General features: G+C 32.6%; 2 protein-coding genes across 10 annotated transcripts; both read left to right on the top strand.

The window, feature by feature from the left end:
* Positions 1-311: 311 nt before the first annotated feature.
* Positions 312-16,243, top strand: LOC106762324 (ABC transporter C family member 13). 9 transcript variants are annotated; one of them, XR_002668019.1, is made up of 37 exons: positions 312-386; positions 891-931; positions 1,020-1,110; positions 1,850-2,005; positions 2,102-2,233; positions 2,371-2,471; positions 2,834-2,897; positions 3,278-3,529; positions 4,406-4,475; positions 4,816-4,876; positions 5,776-5,863; positions 6,288-6,406; positions 6,585-6,682; positions 7,309-7,375; positions 7,998-8,115; positions 8,269-8,385; positions 8,502-8,582; positions 8,670-8,918; positions 9,193-9,294; positions 9,374-9,441; positions 9,577-9,708; positions 9,813-9,960; positions 10,166-10,449; positions 10,562-10,721; positions 11,202-11,377; positions 11,461-11,572; positions 11,671-11,724; positions 11,987-12,109; positions 12,965-13,018; positions 13,197-13,289; positions 13,373-13,483; positions 13,570-13,731; positions 13,820-14,007; positions 14,177-14,366; positions 14,840-15,007; positions 15,267-15,423; positions 15,508-16,243. XR_002668019.1 is itself a non-coding variant. In XM_014646175.2 (36 exons), the coding sequence occupies exons 1-36, from the start codon at positions 345-347 to the stop codon at positions 15,345-15,347; spliced, it is 4,398 nt and encodes a 1,465-aa protein (XP_014501661.1). In that variant the 5' UTR covers positions 312-344; the 3' UTR covers positions 15,348-16,243. The 9 variants fall into 9 exon arrangements, 2 of the variants coding, with proteins under 2 accessions (XP_014501661.1, XP_022637121.1); XR_001375809.2 differs by having other exon boundaries at positions 12,920-13,018; positions 15,508-16,242; XM_014646175.2 differs by having other exon boundaries at positions 12,920-13,018; positions 15,267-16,243.
* Positions 16,244-18,873: 2,630 nt separating this feature from the next.
* Positions 18,874-19,548, top strand: LOC106761517 (MAPK kinase substrate protein At1g80180). The gene has a single exon (XM_014645073.2). The coding sequence runs from the start codon at positions 19,029-19,031 to the stop codon at positions 19,368-19,370; it is 342 nt and encodes a 113-aa protein (XP_014500559.1). The 5' UTR covers positions 18,874-19,028; the 3' UTR covers positions 19,371-19,548.
* The last annotated feature ends 268 nt before the right edge of the window (positions 19,549-19,816 follow it).

The raw sequence follows: 19,816 nt of genomic DNA, 5'->3' as shown, positions 1-19,816 counted from the left end.
ATTATTTATCATGCATTGAGGTAAAAATACTAATTAAAAATTGAGTAAAAAATAATTTTGTATTTTTATACAATAATAAATATATATTTTTTAAATACTACTATTTTTACAGGTTGTATAAGTGGACAGTGAAAACCCCCTACGTTAATATTAAAATTAAAGTTTACATAGATAAATAAATTTGTAAAATCTTTTACTTTTATCAATTAAAAGACAAATTTGCCCACGAAAAAAAATCCACATACCAGCCGCGCCTTTTTATGCATGAGCACAATATAAAGCAACCACGACATAGCACGCCATATGCGCACTCAGTCGTTCTGTCTCTCCTCTTCTTCTATTCCATGGACGATATCCTGCATCTAATTTGCCCTAATTCTTCATTTGTAAGTATCTCTTCCTCTTTCCAATGTTCTGTTTTTCTTTATTTTCTACAAGCAACCAACACTTGTCACTCGTTGCCATACATTTTGTGATTTGATCTACCACCATTTTTCTTGACATTTTTTCTTTAAATTTTATCGTTTTACAATTGTATTTTTCTACCCGTGTTCTTTTTCGATTCCGTCCAAAGAAACTGTAGTTCTTTATTGCATGAAGACTTATTCTCCATTTATTATGTGTTTCTTGGTTTTTCTTTCTTTTGAACACAGAAGTAATAATGTCAGTTTCTTTTTGCTTCAGCTTTCTTTAGTTCTTTTTTGATAGCTTGACTTCAAAATTAACTATACTGTGCTACTGCATCTTAGTGATTAACAATCTTTCTGAGATATTGAGAAATGACTAAAAATTAAAGGAATATCATAGTGTGCCTTAATGTCTGTACATTAAAGATCATGAAAATTCATTGGAATCTCATCCTGACTTGTATCTTTTTTACTGGTTTACAGATTTGGGATGGAGAGAGGTTCTCTGACTGCTTTGAAGACATATATCCTCATTCTTTTTGAGATTTTAGTTTCAGCTCACTCACTATACACACAAATAGATATGAATTGATTTTCCTTAATATTTCGTACTGTTTTAGGTTTTGGAGTTAACATAGTGACTGTTGTTATGGTCGTTGTGCTTGGATTTAGTCACAAGATTGATCGAAGGTCAGATGGCCAGGTACTCACTGATCTTAGAAGTTTTTGTTAAGGGATGTTAAGAAACCCGTTTTTCGTTTTCCTTTATGTTATTTTTCCTTTATTCTGTAAAAGCCTACATATAGGCTTATCTTCATTCACATCAAGAGAAAAATAAGAAAACAGTTTCTTACTCCTAAACTCCTCTTGGCTTTTATGGACATGTGTTAATGTACATGCAGCTCCTTTTGAGGTGTTTTCATCTCATGCTTACACATTCTGCATACAAGTTTGAATCAAGATTTCCAACATGGTATCAGAGCCAGAGTTAATTCACACTCTGCTGCCACTGGTTTTACCCTCCGTCTTCTTGATTGTTCTTGATCTACTTCCGTCTTTTTCTTGTTTGTTCTTGGCTTTCTTCTTTCTTGCATATAAATATGGTCACTGCTACCAACAGTAGCGTGGACGTAACACAAAACCCCAATAGACCCTATTATCTTCATCCTGGAGGAAATTCTGGTATGATGTAAAAAATCTATAAACCACTGTATTCTGTTTGCACAACACTTACTTGTGAGCCTTCTTATCCTGTAGTGTTTCTATGTAAGGTGTTCTCTACAGCAAGTGATTGTCCAATATTGTCAAACTTTGTGGAATTAAAATCATCTGGTTCACATGGAAAAGTTATCATTATCTCCGCATATAATTTCTGTAATCTACAGTTGTATGTACCTGAGATAAATGATATTCATATTTGATGGTTTACATTGAATAAACAGATGAACTTTCCAGAAAAAATAGTCATGGATTTTATACCAGCTTTTGGAGCATGTCTTTCAATTGTAGACATATTTTTTCTGTGGAAGAAAGAGCATAGTAGTCACATTGTTGGATATCATAAATGGTTCTATAGCTGTTCTGAGTTGATGGTGTGGGTAAGCTTCCTGATTTTTAGATCTCAGCTAGTTTTATGTAGAGTTTATGGCATTTGATTGTTTGTAATGTAATTATTCACTTGTATTTATATGTAGGTAAATATTATTTTCTTCACAAAGCGTGGCGGCAGTCACCACATTGTCTTCAATCGTGTTTTATGTTTCTGGTGGATTCCTAAAGCAATATTGGCAGTTTTGTATTTGATGACAAAGATTTCATCATTTAAGGTGCTATTATATCCTGGCTTAGATTTTTCTTGATTGGTCATGACAAGTTTAGCTTCAGTACTAATAATTTTATTTGTTTTCAAATAAGTTGTTAATCAGTAAGTCACATGTGAAAATTGACGCACTTTTAATAGTAGGTTTCAATTTGCATCACGGAAAGCTTAGTCGTTCTCTTGAATATCTCATTTGGCATAGCCATCAATGTGATAAGGATAAAGAGACCATCTTACAAAAACAGGTATATACTGGCACTTGTTTCTTACACGGTCACTTTCTTTTTTCGATAAAATTATTGATAAGCATTAGATAAAATTTTAAAAGAAGCTATTAAAATTGATAATCTCTCTCTCTTTTGAACACATTAGTTTAAACCATTTACTTGACCTTTAAACTGTTTGCCATGCTAGATTCGTAAATAGCCTTGGTTATATGCTCTATAGGTAGCATTTGATGTCATTTAAAATGAGTTGTTTTGATTGTAGTAGCAAGCATAGTGTATTCATTTTATAGTATATGTGATTTAGTATATAGATATGAAAATTACACATTTGTTTCTAGAGCACATTTTAATTCTGAATGAATTTGCTGTCACAATTTTAGTTTTTTGGAGGATCCACTTCTTTCGAATGGTGTGGACCTTGAGGAAGGTGGTTATCAAGACCTTGTAAGTCTGATTAGTCATCAAACATAATTCTCTTCATAGACTCCTTTGCTTACTCTCAAAGTAGTTAGTCTTCATTTTTGTATGGGATGAAGTGTAGAGTATAACTTGAATTTAAATACAATTTAGTTCTTGTGTGCTTTTTAAATAGTTGGTTGGTGGAAGAGTTAAAGGGGAAATGTACAAATTTTTTTATCAGTATGGGGCTTTTGATAATTATGAAAATTTCATAATTATTTTGGAGATAATTATATGTTTGGTTTATTTTTTAAAGAAAATATACTCTTTTCATGTTGTTTTATTCAGTTATTTTTATTTCCAATTTGCAGAACTGATATGATTTTACTTTTACTTTTTTTTTTTTTAATATTCTTCCTATGCAGGAAAATGATGGAAACTTTTGGGATTTGATGACTTTCAACTTCATAACTCCAGTAATGAATCATGGTGTGGTAAAACAATTAGATTCTGATGACCTATTGCCACTACCGACTGATATGGATCCTTCTTCCTGTCATGATGTGATTTCTTCCTGCTGGCAAGCTCAACTGAGTAACAATGGCTCTAATCCATCTTTGTTTAGAGCACTCTGTAGTGCATATGGATGGCCATACCTCCGCCTGGGTTTATTGAAGGTATTTTTCAATACGAAATTGTGTTTTGCTCCCACACACCGGATAAATCTTAGTTGATGGAAACCAAAGCTTGTGCATCACTCTGTAGTCTTTATTCGCAATATTTATACCATGTGACTGTGATAGACTGCTGGAATCTAATTCGTCCAAGTAATACCTTCTTCAACACTTTCAAATTTTCAATTCCAACACGGGATTCTAACTTTTTCTGTGGAGATGCAAGTTAGCCTTTTTATCTTGAAATGAAAGGAAATTTAATGCCTGTCCAGTAACTCAGTAAGTTTATGTGTACAGAAGATGCTTTTTATTTTGAACTATGCATTGGTTTCTGTAACAGCAATGGTTCAAGGGCTATCAATCAAATAGTGGTAGTTTCCCAACTAATGTGATAGATAACTGATTGTTTATGTACCTAGAAATTTCGGTTGTGCCACTAGAAAATATATTGATGGTATGACATCTTGCATGACATAACATGTTTTACTTGTACCTTGACATCTTTGTCAGAACAATATGACCCTTTTCAATTTCTAAATAAGTAGAGACTTTTTGATAGTTTGTATATAGCATCCCATGGCCCAAGGTATTGATTGATATACCTTGACATGTTTTAAACATAATTTTAGTGATGTCAACACCATGACAATTGACACATATACTTATTAGTTACAAGGAACACAAGATGTTTCTATATGATAATGAGTCCTTATCATGTCCTTGTTTTTGTATTTGGGTGTCTTTTATGAAGTATATCTATGTCAATATTAAAATATCAATCTTTTGGCCATAAATAAACCAAAATTTAATCTGATTTTCCTTTATTTTATCTTGTCTCTATTTATTTATGCATCTATTAACTGTATGAAATTCTCCCAGGTGATTAATGATTCTATTGGTTTTGCGGGGCCACTCCTTCTCAATAAGCTGATCCAGTTTCTTCAACAAGGTGTTACAACCAGTTATAGTTTAAGTTTCTCCACTGTGATCATTAAAGTTTTGACCTGTACTGAATGCTTTATTTATTCTCTTGTTTGACAAACTTCTTCATTACTTTATTCCCTTTAGGCACGATACTTTTATTTTGCATTCCTTAATACCCAACTTCACATGTCAGTTGAAAACATTTCAAAAATCTGCCTGTCAAATATATTAACATGAACATGGTTATGGTGATGGTAATGCCATTCCTAATTTTTTCTTAAATAATTTCCTTCTATCTGCATATCAAACAATGGGAACAAGAAAACTCAAGAAAAAATTGGTTCCGTTTTTGTTATTTCGTCCAGGTTCGGTGAATTGGGATGGGTATTTACTAGCATTATCCTTGGGGCTCACCTCTATAATTAAGTAAGTTTAACTCTTGTTATATAGTTCATTATATTATATTTCACTTATATGTTTTACTTGCATAATAATTTTAAGGTTCAGATGATGATTGTCCAAACTGTATAAGATCTATTTAGGCCATTTTTCTTCTCTTGTGCGTTATTGTTAGAAAGTTATCTTGATTGTGGTCATCCTTAACCTGCATTAGACTTTTGGTCCGTCCCTTTGGATGTTTTCTTATTTGTAGCCTCAACGTGGTGTTTAGTCCATACTGTCTAAAGTTATTACTTAAATATAACGTACAAAGCTTGGGCAATCCTCACCTTACACAATGATTTTGTGGGGTTGAGAGTCTTAAACTCAAATCCCGAAATAAACAAATGCATGAAAAGAAACTGTATAGAATAACTCCTCACCATTATTCAGTCATTCTTTATTAGATAAAATGACTATTCAATTGTGTAAATAGCATTAAATTCACAAAGAGTGAGAATTGAGAACCCTCTTCTTTTCCAACAGAAAACGGAATTGTATCAATGTGTTCAAGATAAACAACTTAGGGTTTCTAGGGTACTGTAGGTAAGAGAAGAATGCAACTTGTGGGAGGGGAAAAGTTAACCTTCAAACATAAAAAAATAAACAAAAAGTTAATGTTTCTAAAATTGAAACAATATCCCATCCCTTTGCAAATCAGAAATTTTAACCCCCTTAAAGCATCTATGTGCAGAACGGCAAAGAGAACGGTTTCTCTTAGTGAACCGTTAAACATGTCTTTATTTCATTTTCTTGTATCAGGCTATATTTTTACGTTCCTTTAGACTCTGAGCAACGTATATTTTGTTGTATGGGTTAGCATAACTTTGATGTTTTTTGGTTTTATTTACCTGTAACAATTAGTAAGAAGTGTCCTTCTGGTCTAGATCCTTTTTAGATACACAATATACTTTTCATCTTTCCAAACTGAAGCTGAAGCTGCGATCTAGTATCATGACTCTAATCTATGAGAAGGTACACAATTCTTTTATTTTATTTGTTTTTGAATGCTGAAATTATAGTTTTTTTCATAATAATAAAATGCTCATACTCTATTTATATACTCCCCTAGTGTTGTTACTGATACATGCATGGCTTTTGATAGTGACTCACGATTATGCTTTGGTACTAAAACATACATTGTTTCATGTGTTTGAAGTGCCTATGTGTGAACATAGCCGTTTAAAATTTACAAATGGAGAAATTCAGATATTTTTGTCAGTGGTTGCTGACCGAACTGTTTGTGAATGCTGAAATTATAGTTTTTTGTAATAACAAAATGCACATACTCTTTTTATATACTCCCCTAGTGTTGTTGCTAATGCATGCGTGGCTTTTGACAGCGACTCATGATTATGCTTTGGTACTAAAATATAGACATTGTTTTATGTGTTTGAAGTGTCTTCGAGTGAACTTAGCAGAGCGTTCAAAATTTACAAATGGAGAAATTCAGACATTTATGTCAGTGGATGCTGATCGAACTGTCAACTTATGTAATAGTTTCCATGATATGTGGAGGTATTCCCTTTTTAATTTGAACTTCTTAATGCCAATAGGTAAACATCAGATAGATTTAATAGATTTTATTCTACCTGGAAAACATCTTCTGTAGCTTGCATTTGATATAAAGTCTTTACTGTTATTAACTATGTAATTTGTATAGATCTTAAAGACTAAGTTTTTTTCTTTGTTTCAGCCTACCTCTACAGATTGGAGTGGCTCTCTATCTTTTGTATACTCAAGTCAAATTTGCATTTGTATCTGGATTAGCAATAACCATTTTATTGATACCAGGTAGAAATATCACTTAGATTTTTTTTTTTGGTGACAATAAGCCGCACTTGTTATCTTACAACCTGCGTTTGATCCTTTTTCACTTGCTTGAGTTCATCAAGGCGAATATCAGTTGGAATGAATTTGCATAGAAGTTAAAACTGTATCTATAAATAGAATTGTTTCTTAAATCCAAACAGTTATTTTTTCTTAAATATTATCAATAACTTAATTTAAGAGAAGTTTTTATTTTATACTGTATCGTTAACATTTAATTTAAGTTGTACTTTCAGGGATGTTTGTCTGTTATCTGTTTTGATTTAACATGTATGTTAGGGCATCTTAATATGAGTTTCTTAAAGTATAAAAATGTTGTTTTTTTAATTTAAATAAACCGTTTCTTTTATAAGAAACAAATTTTAATGTGAAGAAATTGGTTGTGCTACGTAGATTATCTCCAATTGGGGATTTCTTTAAGAAATAGTTTTTTCATCCCAAGAATTCAAAAGAAAAGCCTGCTGGGGATGCTAGAAGTCAAATGCTTTTTATTTTGGTCAATTTTTAAGAAAAAGTTTACTTGACCTTGAAGTTCATTTATCTATTTAAAAAAATTAATGTTTTGGTTTATTACTCAATTTAATCTTCAGTGAATAAATGGATAGCACAATTGATTGCAAGTGCTACTGAGCAGATGATGAAGGAGAAAGATGAAAGGTAACTAGAAGTAAATTGATTAACTTTGACTTTCATATCTCATTTAATTCGTTTGGTTAGTTCCCCCCTCAAATATTGTAAGTTGTGTTATTAATTTGTGTTGCTTTTCCAATTTTATTACATGTGTCAATATAATTTTTCCATCAAAGTTTATAGAGGGCACACACAGCGTTTTGCATGTTGCTTAAAATTTTCTTAACTCTTGAAGTTGTGACACAATGTTAAAAAAGCAATTTAAGTAACAGTCACATGTCTCTCATGGACATGTAATGTAATAATTTGCAGCACATAAGCTGCTATGATAAATACTAACATTTGTGAAATCATTTCATTTGCTTTGGAGTTTGGATAAGTTTTCTAGTTATCAGTGATTGATTGAAGTTTCTAGAAAGTAAAGTGTTGCTTGGCTGGGAAGCAATTTTATTCTTAAAAATATGATGCATTTTCTCTAGCTATTGGTTATCTTGAGAATTTCCCGTTCTCATCTTCTGCCGCTTAAGATTAACAGCTTATTATTCTTTGCCTAAGTTTCTCATTTTACTTTTTTCTTTGGGGGCAATGGTGGATTGATCAAATCTGTTGGTGCATATTTGCAATATTAAAATTTATGGTTTTCTTACAGGATTCGTAAGACAGGAGAACTTTTGACTTATATTCGCACTTTGAAGATGTATGGATGGGAACTTCTTTTTTCTAGTTGGTTGATGGATACAAGATCTTTGGAAGTCAAACACTTAGCTGTAAGAATATATGTTCTGATTTTATTTATTTCCAGATAAAACTGTAATTTTTTTCCAGAAATCCATTGAAGTAGTATTAAAGAATGGCAAAAGAAAACTGTTTGCTTTCTTTCTTTTCTAATGTTTATCATCATGTTTCATCCACTTTTATAGACTCGAAAGTACTTGGATGCGTGGTGTGTTTTCTTTTGGGCTACAACACCAACTCTCTTCTCTCTTTTCACTTTTGGACTCTATGCACTAATGGGACATCAACTTGATGCTGCAATGGTATTTTCAAATTTATTTCACCTAATCTTACTGACTAGTTTTTCTTCTTTATTTTGCAATAAATTATTTCCTGTCAATTTTAAGAAATCTAATGCAGTAAAAAAACTCTATTGTAGGTTTTCACTTGTCTTGCATTGTTCAACACCCTTATTTCACCACTAAATTCATTCCCTTGGGTAATTAATGGATTGATTGATGTGAGTCTCCCATATTCCATAGTTTTTATGAACAGATTTGATTTGTACATGCATTGGGATGAATAGTTTCTATTAATGTCACTGCAGGCCATCATATCTTCCAGACGGTTGAGTAGGTTTCTCACTTGTCCTGAAGATAAAGTTAAAGTGGGAAACAAAAGTTCCTGTCCACCATCATTCCTAAGTGAACAGCCTGATTCTGTACAAGGTTTGGGTGTATTTATCCAAGATGCATGTTGTACTTGGTCAAGTAGTGAGGAACAAGCATTAAATATGGTGTTGAATCGTGTGACTCTAAGTGTGTCCCAGGGTTCCTTTGTTGCAGTTATTGGAGAGGTCAGATCCTTGTTTGAATTTAATCAAGATGTCTTTAGCAAATAAAGTAAAATAATTTTGTTGCATGTGCTCACCCATCAAATTTTGCATACTTGAAATCATTAGTTCGAAATATATATTGAATGTCATGACTTCATTCACTCAGTCCTCTATATTTGTCGACATCACCAGCGTTTTGATATTTACAAATGAAATTGATAAATGAACCTACTTCTAATATCTGAAGAACGACTTGGTTATATCTATAATTATTTCACCAGTTGTGTGTATTCAGGTTGGTTCAGGTAAATCATCCCTGTTATATTCAATCCTTGGAGAAATGCAGCTTGTTCATGGCTCGATTTATTCCAATGAATCCATAGCTTATGTACCACAGGTTTGTATATGATAATTGATATGCTTAGCCTTGAGAGAAATTTCTTGTGTCTTTGTTTCCTCAAAGTCTCACACAGCAGGTCCCTTGGATTTTATCTGGAACGGTGCGCGACAACATATTATTTGGGAAAAGCTATGATCCTGAAAGGTATAATGCATTCAACTTTAGGAGTTTTTTATACCTTATAATTTTAATCTTATTGAAACCTAGACCTTTTTCTTCTGCTTAACGTGACCTTGAGCTTTACAAATATGTTTTGAACCAAAATAACGTTCTTAACAGGTATACTGATACACTGAAGGCATGTGCATTAGATGTTGATGTCTCATTGATGATTGGAGGTGACATGGCTTATATTGGTGAGAAAGGAGTTAACTTATCGGGTGGACAGAGAGCTCGTCTTGCTTTGGCAAGGTGCTATCATCCTATTCCCTTTTTATTCTAATAGTATATTTTGAGTGATTTATGCCCTGATTAATTTTATTAAGAAAACTGTTCTAATACTGCTCAATTAACAGGGCATTATATCATGACTCAGCTGTTGTTATGCTTGATGATGTCCTGAGTGCAGTAGATGTACAAGTTGCTCAATCCATCTTATACAATGCCATTCTAGGTCCCCTTATGCAGAGAAAAACCCGATTGCTCTGTACCCATAATATTCAGGTTATTGTGTACTCTCTTCAAAACTATTATTTACTATGTAAATTACTCTCTTCAAAACTATCATTTATTGTCATAACTACATTGATATTTTGTCAAGCATTCTGATTAAGTTCAGGGAACATGATATTTTCAGTATATTTTGTATTTCTATAAAAAGGTGTACTTATAAGGATTAACTTATTGATGCATCTAAATTTATGTGCAGGCAATATCTTCTGCTGACAAGATTGTTGTAATGGACAAGGGACACATAAAGTGGATAGGAAATTCAGACGACTTTCCAGTTAATTCATGTACACAGTTCTCTCCGTCGAATGAAATTGATTCAGCTTTACAGAATCATGGACAATCTTGCAGCCCAAATCTTTCTTCTAAATCCAAGGAGCAGTCTCTTCTTGGTACAAGTATTGTGCGTGCTCTGGAGGGAGCAGAGGAGATAGTTGAAGTTGAGTTGAGGAAAGAGGGAAAAGTTGAAATTGGAGTGTATAAGTAAGTACAAACATATACGTCTCTAATATCGGACATGTATGGAGAGTGTCTGTTTTGTAGATAGGATTTTGTTGTCTTCAATATTTGATTAACAATTTAGTGCCTTTTGAAGGAATTATGCTGTCTTCACTGGCTGGTTCATGACAGTCATTATATGCCTATCAGCTATTTTGATGCAAGCTTCTCGAAATGGAAATGATTTATGGCTGTCATATTGGGTTGATACAACAACAGAAAGCAGTCAGACAAGATATTCTGTGTCTTTCTATCTGGTAAGGGGATGAGCAGCAGTGCTAGTTTCCATAGTACATTTTTCTTTCTGGACATGACTCATGGAAAATTAAATACTTTATGTCACAGGAAACATTCATGGACATTTAAATATGCCTAGTGCAAGAAGCACACCAAAATACTTATACTTCAATTTTTTTCTCTTAGTTATAACAGTTCAAAGTAATCCAAAGGAGTTTTTTTATTAGAAACTTCAGTTAATAAAGTCTGAATCTATTGAAAAGAGAAAGAAATTGAATTCACCACTTGCGCCCTGTAAACCTCATAGAGAATGTAGTCGTTAAATGAAGCTTGTAGTAATTCAGATAATTTCAGTGTTAAACATTATTTGAATTTCTTGGTTCACTATTTTAAAACCATTTGGAGTACGTTAAAAACTACCTGATTATTTACCTACTACACTGTAAGCTACTACTGAATGTAATTTTCTAATTTGTTTGAGACGATAATTAATGGTGCAGGCTATACTGTGTCTCTTTTGTATTATTAATTCATTTTTCACATTGGTGAGGGCATTCTCTTTTGCATTTGGGGGATTACAAGCTGCAACTAAGGTACACAATAAATTGCTCAACAAGCTTATGAATGCACCTGTCCAATTCTTTGATCAGACCCCTGGTGGGAGAATACTGAACAGGTTAGAATAAGATGTCTTCAGGGAATAGCAGATAATGATGCAATGGATTTTTTGTGTTTCACGATTTCTTATGTTTTGTGCAGGTTATCTTCGGATCTTTATACCATTGATGATTCACTTCCATTCATTCTGAACATTCTCCTAGCGAATTTCGTAGGCTTGTTGGGTATTACAATAATTTTGTGTTATGTACAGGTACAATGGTTTTCTTATTGTCATATATGTATTATGGAACTACCAAAATTTGTCTTAATGTTCCCCATGATCTCTTTTTATCTTTCAATTTTCTGCAGGTCTTCTTCTTACTCTTGCTATTACCATTTTGGTATATCTACAGCAGACTTCAGGTATTATTTTTTCTTATTGACACTTTCATATTTAACCACACTCCTTGTTTTAGACTGTAAGTTCCTAAAACTATTAGGATTATTTGTTATTAAATTGTAAGAATTTGGAAACCCTCATAATTATGGAGCACAAAGTAAGGCTTTTATAAAACTACAAATAAATTATTTCAGTATTTCTTGAGTTTCAAACGTTTAAAACCATAGTCACTTCTTTAACCTGGTATAATAGACAACAATCAACTGATCTATGCAGTGGCTTCAGTTCTTCTACAGGTCAACATCAAGAGAATTACGACGGCTGGACAGTGTTTCCCGCTCTCCAATATACTCATCATTCACTGAAACACTTGATGGATCATCAACTATTAGAGCGTTTAAATCTGAGGTAAACATAAGTCATTTTAAAGTAATGATCATAAATAGAACATTGTATCATGTTGAAGAACTTTACTGAACAAGGGTACTTAAGATATAACATGCACATCAATAAGATCTGAGGACGAGAAAATAGCTATTTGTTTAAAACCTTTTACTTTTTGTCACGTCCATTCATGATATGAAATTTTTGTTTATGGAGTGACCCTACTGCTGCAGACTATTGTAGTTTTCAGTGTTTCCAAAAAACGACGTTTACTATGTGAAATTTCTTGCAAAAAATATGTATGCTGTTAAGTAAAGATTTAGATGTGGCTGGAAATTAATTGTTTGACCTTTATATTATTGTAAAGATGAACAAGCAGCACACTTATCCGCCTATCAAGATCTGTCACTGTCAGAGGAAAAGATTGCTAGACATCGATTAGTGTTTTTAAACAACCTCTTTAAAGCAAAGTTATTTTCAAGGTTACTTGGAAATAACCAGCACTGTCAATTGAACTTCCTAAAGTGCTTGCTATTTGTTTGGTTTGTTTAACTGCTTATGGTGCCTTTACCAATACCTTTACATTGGAAATTTTACAATGAATAGAGATATGACTAAATTGTAATATATGAGTGTCGTAAACTCCACGATGTAAGCTGGTTGAATTAAACCTAAATACATTTCCTTGACTTTACTGCACTTCTTTTAGGTTTTTTTTTTTTTCTTTGGTCTTCTGCATGCATTAGTTGCTTGTCATATGTACTGGGAAAATTTATACTAGCAATGTGAGATGGTGCAACTAATTAACTATAATACAATGATCATTTTTACCAGGACTTTTTCTTTACCAAATTCACTGAACATATAACCTTGTATCAGAAGACTTCCTACACAGAGATAGTGGCAAGTTTGTGGCTTTCCTTGCGTCTTCAGGTATGTCTTACGTCAAGTATATTTATTAACATTTCAAAATGAGAAAATAAAGCAATTCACCTAAAACATTTTACACTATAAGATTTAAACGTGCAACAATACAGTACATCCAAAGCTTAAATTTGAATTTGTATTAAATCTGGAGTATTGGTTGTTGTTAATAATTACTTTCTTCCAGCAATTAGGTGCATTTATCATCTCTTTCATAGCTGTGATGGCTGTTGTTGGATCTCGTGGCAGTCTGCCCATCAACTTTGGTACCCCAGGATTGGTTTGTTTGCTATCCTTTAATTAAATCTTTGATTTGATCAACAAATTTATATCAAAATTGAACGTGTAACCTTTTTTCCACAGGTAGGATTGGCCCTCTCATATGCAGCTCCAATTGTGTCCTTATTGGGGAGTTTTTTGTCAAGCTTCACTGAAACAGAAAAGGAAATGGTTTCAATTGAAAGAACTCTTCAAGTATGAATAAGACTTATTTCCCTTAATTGAAACATGTTTAGACACATATATACGCTGACGCCTAATATCCGTTTAATTTTTACTAGTACATGGACATTCCTCAAGAAGAACAAACTGGAGGCCTATACTTGAATCAAGATTGGCCAAATCAAGGATTTATCGAATTCCAGTGTGTTACTTTGAAATATTTACCATCTTTGCCAGCTGCACTCTGCAATCTTAGTTTTAGAATTGCTGGAGGGACACAAGTCAGTAAACTACTTGTGAATTTGTACTGAAGTTTTCTTAGGTTTAACACGCATTATGTTTAATACTAATTAGACGACGTGTATTCAGGTTGGAATAATTGGAAGAACAGGCGCTGGAAAGTCCAGTGTGTTAAATGCTCTTTTCCGTCTTACTCCAATATGTACAGGCTCTATCTCAATTGATGGCGTGGATATTAAAAATATTTCTGTCAGAGAACTACGTACACATTTGGCCATTGTTCCTCAGAGTCCATTTTTGTTCGAAGGATCATTAAGGTACTTTATTTGGATTTTTTTTACATAATACTTCTGACGCAAACTCCGATTTAGCTCCTTCTCAATGATAATGTTCTTGCATTCTTTTCAAGAAGAAACTGCATTAGCATTTGTTCTGACTGCACCTACATTTCATTTCTACTTATGCCCTGTATTCTCAATATTCTAGGGATAACCTAGATCCTTTCAAAATGAATGATGACTTAAAAATTTGGAATGCATTGGAAAAGTGCCATGTGAAAGAGGAAGTAGAAGCAGCTGGAGGGCTGGACCTTCTTGTAAAGGAAGGAGGGATGTCATTTTCAGTTGGCCAACGGCAACTTCTTTGCCTCGCCCGTGCACTTCTGAAATCTTCCAAGGTAAGAATGATGATTTAAGGATTTTTGGTCTTAATTTGTCTTTTTTATTGATGATAGTATCTTCTTAAGAGACAACTTTATTATAGTCTGTTGTATATTGTTGGATATTTTGCATTGACTAAAGATACAACCAAATTATAAAAAATAAGTAAATGTAAATTTTATCGTAAAAATTAGTTTAAATTGAATTAGACTTAAAATTCATTTTTGATTATGGTATTATGGTTTAAGAATATTGCAATTTATTCATAAATTGTAAGTTTTGCTGGTTGTAATGATTCACTCTGGGTAAGTAAAGCAGAAGTCGTCGGTCCACTTACATATTGCAATTTATTCATAAATGTAACCAATGTGGAATCTTCAATAGATATTACACAGAACAAAAGCTTCTAGGTATTGGTATGTCAACAAAATATCACACCACTTCCAAATCTGATCATTAGGTAATTGAGAGGTTCCTTTTGCCCTTTTAGGTTCTCTGTTTGGATGAATGCACAGCCAATGTAGACATTCAAACTGCTTCACTGCTGCAAACCACCATATCCGGTGAATGCAAAGGAATGACAGTTCTCACAATTGCTCACCGGATTTCAACTGTTTTAAATATGGACAACATTCTGATTCTTGACCATGGGAAACTGGTATGCTTTATTTTCTTTAACTTTTCACTTGTCCGAGTTGGAACTAGTTCAAGGTCATTATTTGTATATTTAGTGGTCAGATGGTGAAATGAAATTAATATAGATAATTGGCTCTATTTCGTTCCCCCTGAGCAAATCCCCTCATCCTCTTTCTGAGCATTATGACTGAATATTCCAAGAATTTCATGTAAGTTGCTGTCATCATTAAAAAAGAATCACGCAACATGAAATAACATCAGCTTTCCTCTCGTTCGCGCAGGCTGAACAGGGCAACCCACAGGTTCTTCTGAAAGATGAGACCTCGATATTTTCTAGTTTTGTTAGAGCTTCAGTAATGTAGCAATGTGTAATTGTGGAAGGCCATCTTTTAACATGACACATCAGCAGACTACCCGCAGCGCAGACGATTCTCTAAAGTAAGAATGTTATTAGGCGTTTCCGATCCGTTCTGTGATGATTTGCCTGCTTAAAAATACTAAATCCAAACTTCTATGTTGCAGCTAACGCTGCACAAGTTTTGCCTAGATCAATGCAACTGCAAAACGTGGTTGCCGTTTCGTCTAAGTTAGGGATTTTTTATCCATGTTAGAAGAACTAATTTTAGCTAACAGGTGACATGAGAACTTTCAATTGCTAACTTAAGCTCCTTTATTTCATAGCTAATATGCTTCTGTTCCAATTTATAGAAGACAGATAACTCCATACTTTTAGCTAACAAGTAGATTTTTTTTTTTTAATTATAACAAATTCTGCTTTCACTCGAAATTATCCTTGCATTGATGTCTCACAAATATATTTCTTAATAAATATAGGGTACATAAATAATTTAACAAGGTCTTAGCTCGAAAATAGGTTTTTTTTTTATATTTTTTTTCTTATAAATGGAATTAGATGTGATATCATATAAAATGTATGACTACATAACCTTGTTTGGACATCGTTTAAGCGTGGCATTTTATTTTAATGGTTTGGTTATGTTATACGTGTGTAAACTAACTTGAAATTGGACACTCAATAAATGATTTTTTTAGAAACACATTATAGGTGGATTACGGTGGGGATATAGAGATATTTGTATCCTAATAATTAAATGGTTACACATGCCATTGAATAAAGTTTTAGATTTAGTCTAAGACCTATTCTTATTGGTCATTTAGTCATTAATTTTGTACTATATTGACTTCATAATGAATTTTAAAATACTTCATTGTATTGATACTGATCAAATTCAATTCTAATAAAGAATGTTAGTTTAGTAAATTCAATTCTATGTTTTTCTGAGTTATTAATGAATTGGTATGCAAAAGACTTTGTTCTCAATGAAAACTTAATTTCTTTTGTCCTTTGAGTAGAGGTGGGTAATTACAAAATGGTTTAATTATACCGATGATTTTTATTTTTGATAATTTTTCTCAAACTTCAAATTTTTTAATCTTAATTAGATTTTTATTTTTTTCAAAAATTAAAAAAAGAATTGTTACATGTTAAATTGATATTGGGTCATGTGGTAATGATAGTATGAGGAGACCTTGACAATGTTACGTATAATTATATTAGTCTCAATTTGATCCATGTATTTTTATTTTATCTCCATTTCGGTTTGTTTGGTTTGGTTTGGTTCAATTCCACTTTGTACAGTTCAGCTCGACTTGGTTCAATTGGTTCGGTTTGATTGGGCTTGACTTAGTCCGGTTTAATTCAATTTGTTTTGTTCGATTTGGCTAGACTTATCTTGGTTCGACTTGTTCGACTTGACCTGGTTAGACTTGGTTTGACCCAGCTCGACTTTTTCTGGTTCGACTTGCTCAACCCGGTTTGGTACAGTTTGGTTTGCTCGCCTCGCCTCGGTTTTGTTTGATTTGGTTCACTTTGGCTTAGCTCGATTAAGCTCGACTTAGTTTGGTTTGATTCAGTTTCGCTTGACTTGACTTAGTTTTGTTCAATTTGTTTCGCTTCGGCTTGGTTTGATTCAGTTTTGATTTGGTTAAGACGGATTTGGTTTGGGTCGAGTCGAGTTAAGGTTGGTTCATTTTGATTCGGTTTAGGTCGGGTTGGGTTAGGTTAGCATTGGTCGAGGCAGGTTGAGACAGGACGTGCGATGTGAATCAGATGCAGAGTGATGCGATTCAGTTCAGGTCAGGTTGATTGGTTTTGATTCGATTCAAGTCGATTCAAGTTGGGTCGGGTTGGCACTAATTGAGCCAGGTTGAGACAAGACAATGTGGTGTGGTGTGAGTCAAATGCAAAGTAGTGTAGTTCAGTTCGAGTCGATTCACTTTGGTCCATCGAACTTAGTTTCTTAGGCTATGTTATTCATTTTACGTTATTCACTTTTCATTATATCATAGTTCTTCATTTTTTGTTCTTTTTGTAAAGTTCATATAAATAGATAAAATATTTATAATTTATTCTATTTTATCTATGAATGTAAAAACATCATTTGTTGTTCTTTTTGTGAAGTTATATAAATAATGACAAAATATTTATAATTTATTCTATTTTATCTATGAATGTAAAAACATTTAACAAATATTTTTAAGATGCATTATATTTTTCTTTTTTTCTCCATTTTATCTATAAATTCCAAGCTTTAAGACAATATTTTCTAAACGTGCAAAATATATACAACATTAGAGAAAGAGACTACTAGGAGGGTACATCGACAAATATTAAAATCCGTTAGTAGATTAAGTAATATATCGTAACATAAGCATAGAAGTTAATATAGTGTGATAATGGGGTGACTTGGAAATAGAAAAGAATTAGTGGTATTATTAAAGTTTGTTTGATTTATTGAGTGATTATGATATGACAGGCCGGTGGAGTTAGTGTGCACACACTCACTCACTTGGTGGACCTAACAACCCACAAAGTCACAATTCCCATCATTTTTATTCTTTTTATATTTCTAATTTACACAACCACCACCCAAAAATATCCATTAATTAACTATTTTTTAATTATTTTATCCAAATATACATTCAATCTTTAGCCTCCTCCATTTATTATTCAACTTCCTATATTAATTACTTTCTACGGCTTTTTAAGGGTCTTTACATGCACAATCTTTAAAAGCTTCGTATATTATTCTCATCCATTATTTGTCAATAAAATATATTATTTATATTAGTAAGAAAGTGAATTTTAAGGTTAATTGGATTTTATGTAATTAGTTTATAAAATGAAATTTGTATTTATTTATATTGCGTAAATTGTTTTATTTTAGTTGAAATAAGATTTTCAACCTACTTTCTCTAAATATATATAGTTTGAAAACAGATATTAATGAATAGTTTAATAATAGTTTTATAACAGACAAAATAAACTTAATAAACAATAAATTTCATTAATAAATAGTTCAACAACAGATGAAACAATAGATTTAATAAACAATAAATTTTGTGAAGATAAACTTTAATCAAGAACATGATGTTAAGTAGTCAATCTTATAATATCGACTTATAATATAGGATTTACATGATGTAAACTTTTCTCACCTTTACTTAATGTAAGATCCCCAACCAAATTTTTTTATTAGTTATCTTCTTTCTTTTGAATAAATATTAAAATAAAATCATTTCAATACACCTAATAAAATTCAAAATATAATTTGAGATTTTTCTAAAAACAAAATCGTAACATTTTAAAATAAATAATATTTCATATACAATAATTAATCCTATTATTATGTTATCTCTACATACTTGATTTTGGTATTTTAAAAACTCAAAAATTCATTAAAAAGACCAAATTTCCCTACCTATACTCTCTATATTAAATAATATAATCAAGAAATAATAAAAATGGGAGGAGATGAGACATTGCGTTGATAGGACACTCCTATTAACCACTTTTAACCATTTTCTTCATCTTCACCAACTGTCTTCTCTCTCTCTCTCTCATTTATTTATTATGCCCATAGAGAAGAAAAAGTTATACAAAGTGAACACAACAACACAAGAAAACAGAACAAGAGTTAAAGAGAAATTGAAGTAGAACTGAATTCCTTACTCTCACTGCCATGGCTGGTCTTCAAAGATCTGCGGTCTCTTTCAGAAGGCAGGGTTCTTCTGGCTTTGTTTGGGACGATAGATTCTTATCAGAGGAATTCAACCAAAACCAAACCAGCAACATCCACGCCGATCAGATTAAAGACCTTCAACTTCAACCGGAACCGCCCCTCCAGAGAACCCGCTCCAACGGCGGAACTCGTGCCTACCGCACCGGAAAAGTCTCCCCGGCGATCGAACCCCCGTCTCCCAGACTCTCCGCATGCGGCTTCTGCGCCGCGTTCGGAAAAGCACCACCACGGGACCACAACAAGCCACAGCGGAACAAACCCGCCAAGCATCGACCGAGGTAGACGACGGAGAGAGAATATTCCGGCCAGGTTTCTACTATGATGTAATGTTTTACTTTTAGGTTTGTAGAGTAGGGCCGGTTGAGTTGAATTGATCTTAAATTAAGAACATAATGATGACTCATCACTTTTCTGTTACTTTTCCTCTCTTAATTTCAATCTATAATTCTCTTTAAATTTATTTTTGTTTTGTTTTTTTTTTATCATTGAAATTGTCTTCGATGAGTGTAGGATAATGTTACGGAAAAAATGAAAAAATAAATACGATAAATATATTAAGGATAATGATAGTGAGATAACTCTTCTTTTATAATATTTTATGTGTCATTGATTCAAAATTACTATATAATCTAAAATAAAAATCATATATATAATCATAAACTAATCACATAATGATAAGTAAATGATTTTTAAATATTGTAAAAAAATGTTTAAGTATTATTATTCAT

The sequence above is a fragment of the Vigna radiata genome, chromosome 5 (assembly GCF_000741045.1).
Source record: "Vigna radiata var. radiata cultivar VC1973A chromosome 5, Vradiata_ver6, whole genome shotgun sequence".
NCBI classification, from domain to species: domain Eukaryota; kingdom Viridiplantae; phylum Streptophyta; class Magnoliopsida; order Fabales; family Fabaceae; genus Vigna; species Vigna radiata.
The sequence above is the reverse complement of the archived record's forward strand: the minus strand, read 5'-3'. Positions and strand labels throughout refer to the sequence as shown.

Bases quoted from the DNA above. Each gene is read 5' to 3' on its own strand.
- LOC106761517 (XM_014645073.2), top strand. From the start codon at position 19,029: ATGGCTGGTCTTCAAAGATCTGCGGTCTCTTTCAGAAGGCAGGGTTCT.
- LOC106762324 (XM_014646175.2), top strand. From the start codon at position 345: ATGGACGATATCCTGCATCTAATTTGCCCTAATTCTTCATTT. The intron at 10,450-10,561 runs GTAAGTACAAAC...TGCCTTTTGAAG, and splicing joins GTTGAAATTGGAGTGTATAA to GAATTATGCTGTCTTCACTG. The intron at 13,290-13,372 runs GTTTGTTTGCTA...TTTTTTCCACAG, and splicing joins ACTTTGGTACCCCAGGATTG to GTAGGATTGGCCCTCTCATA.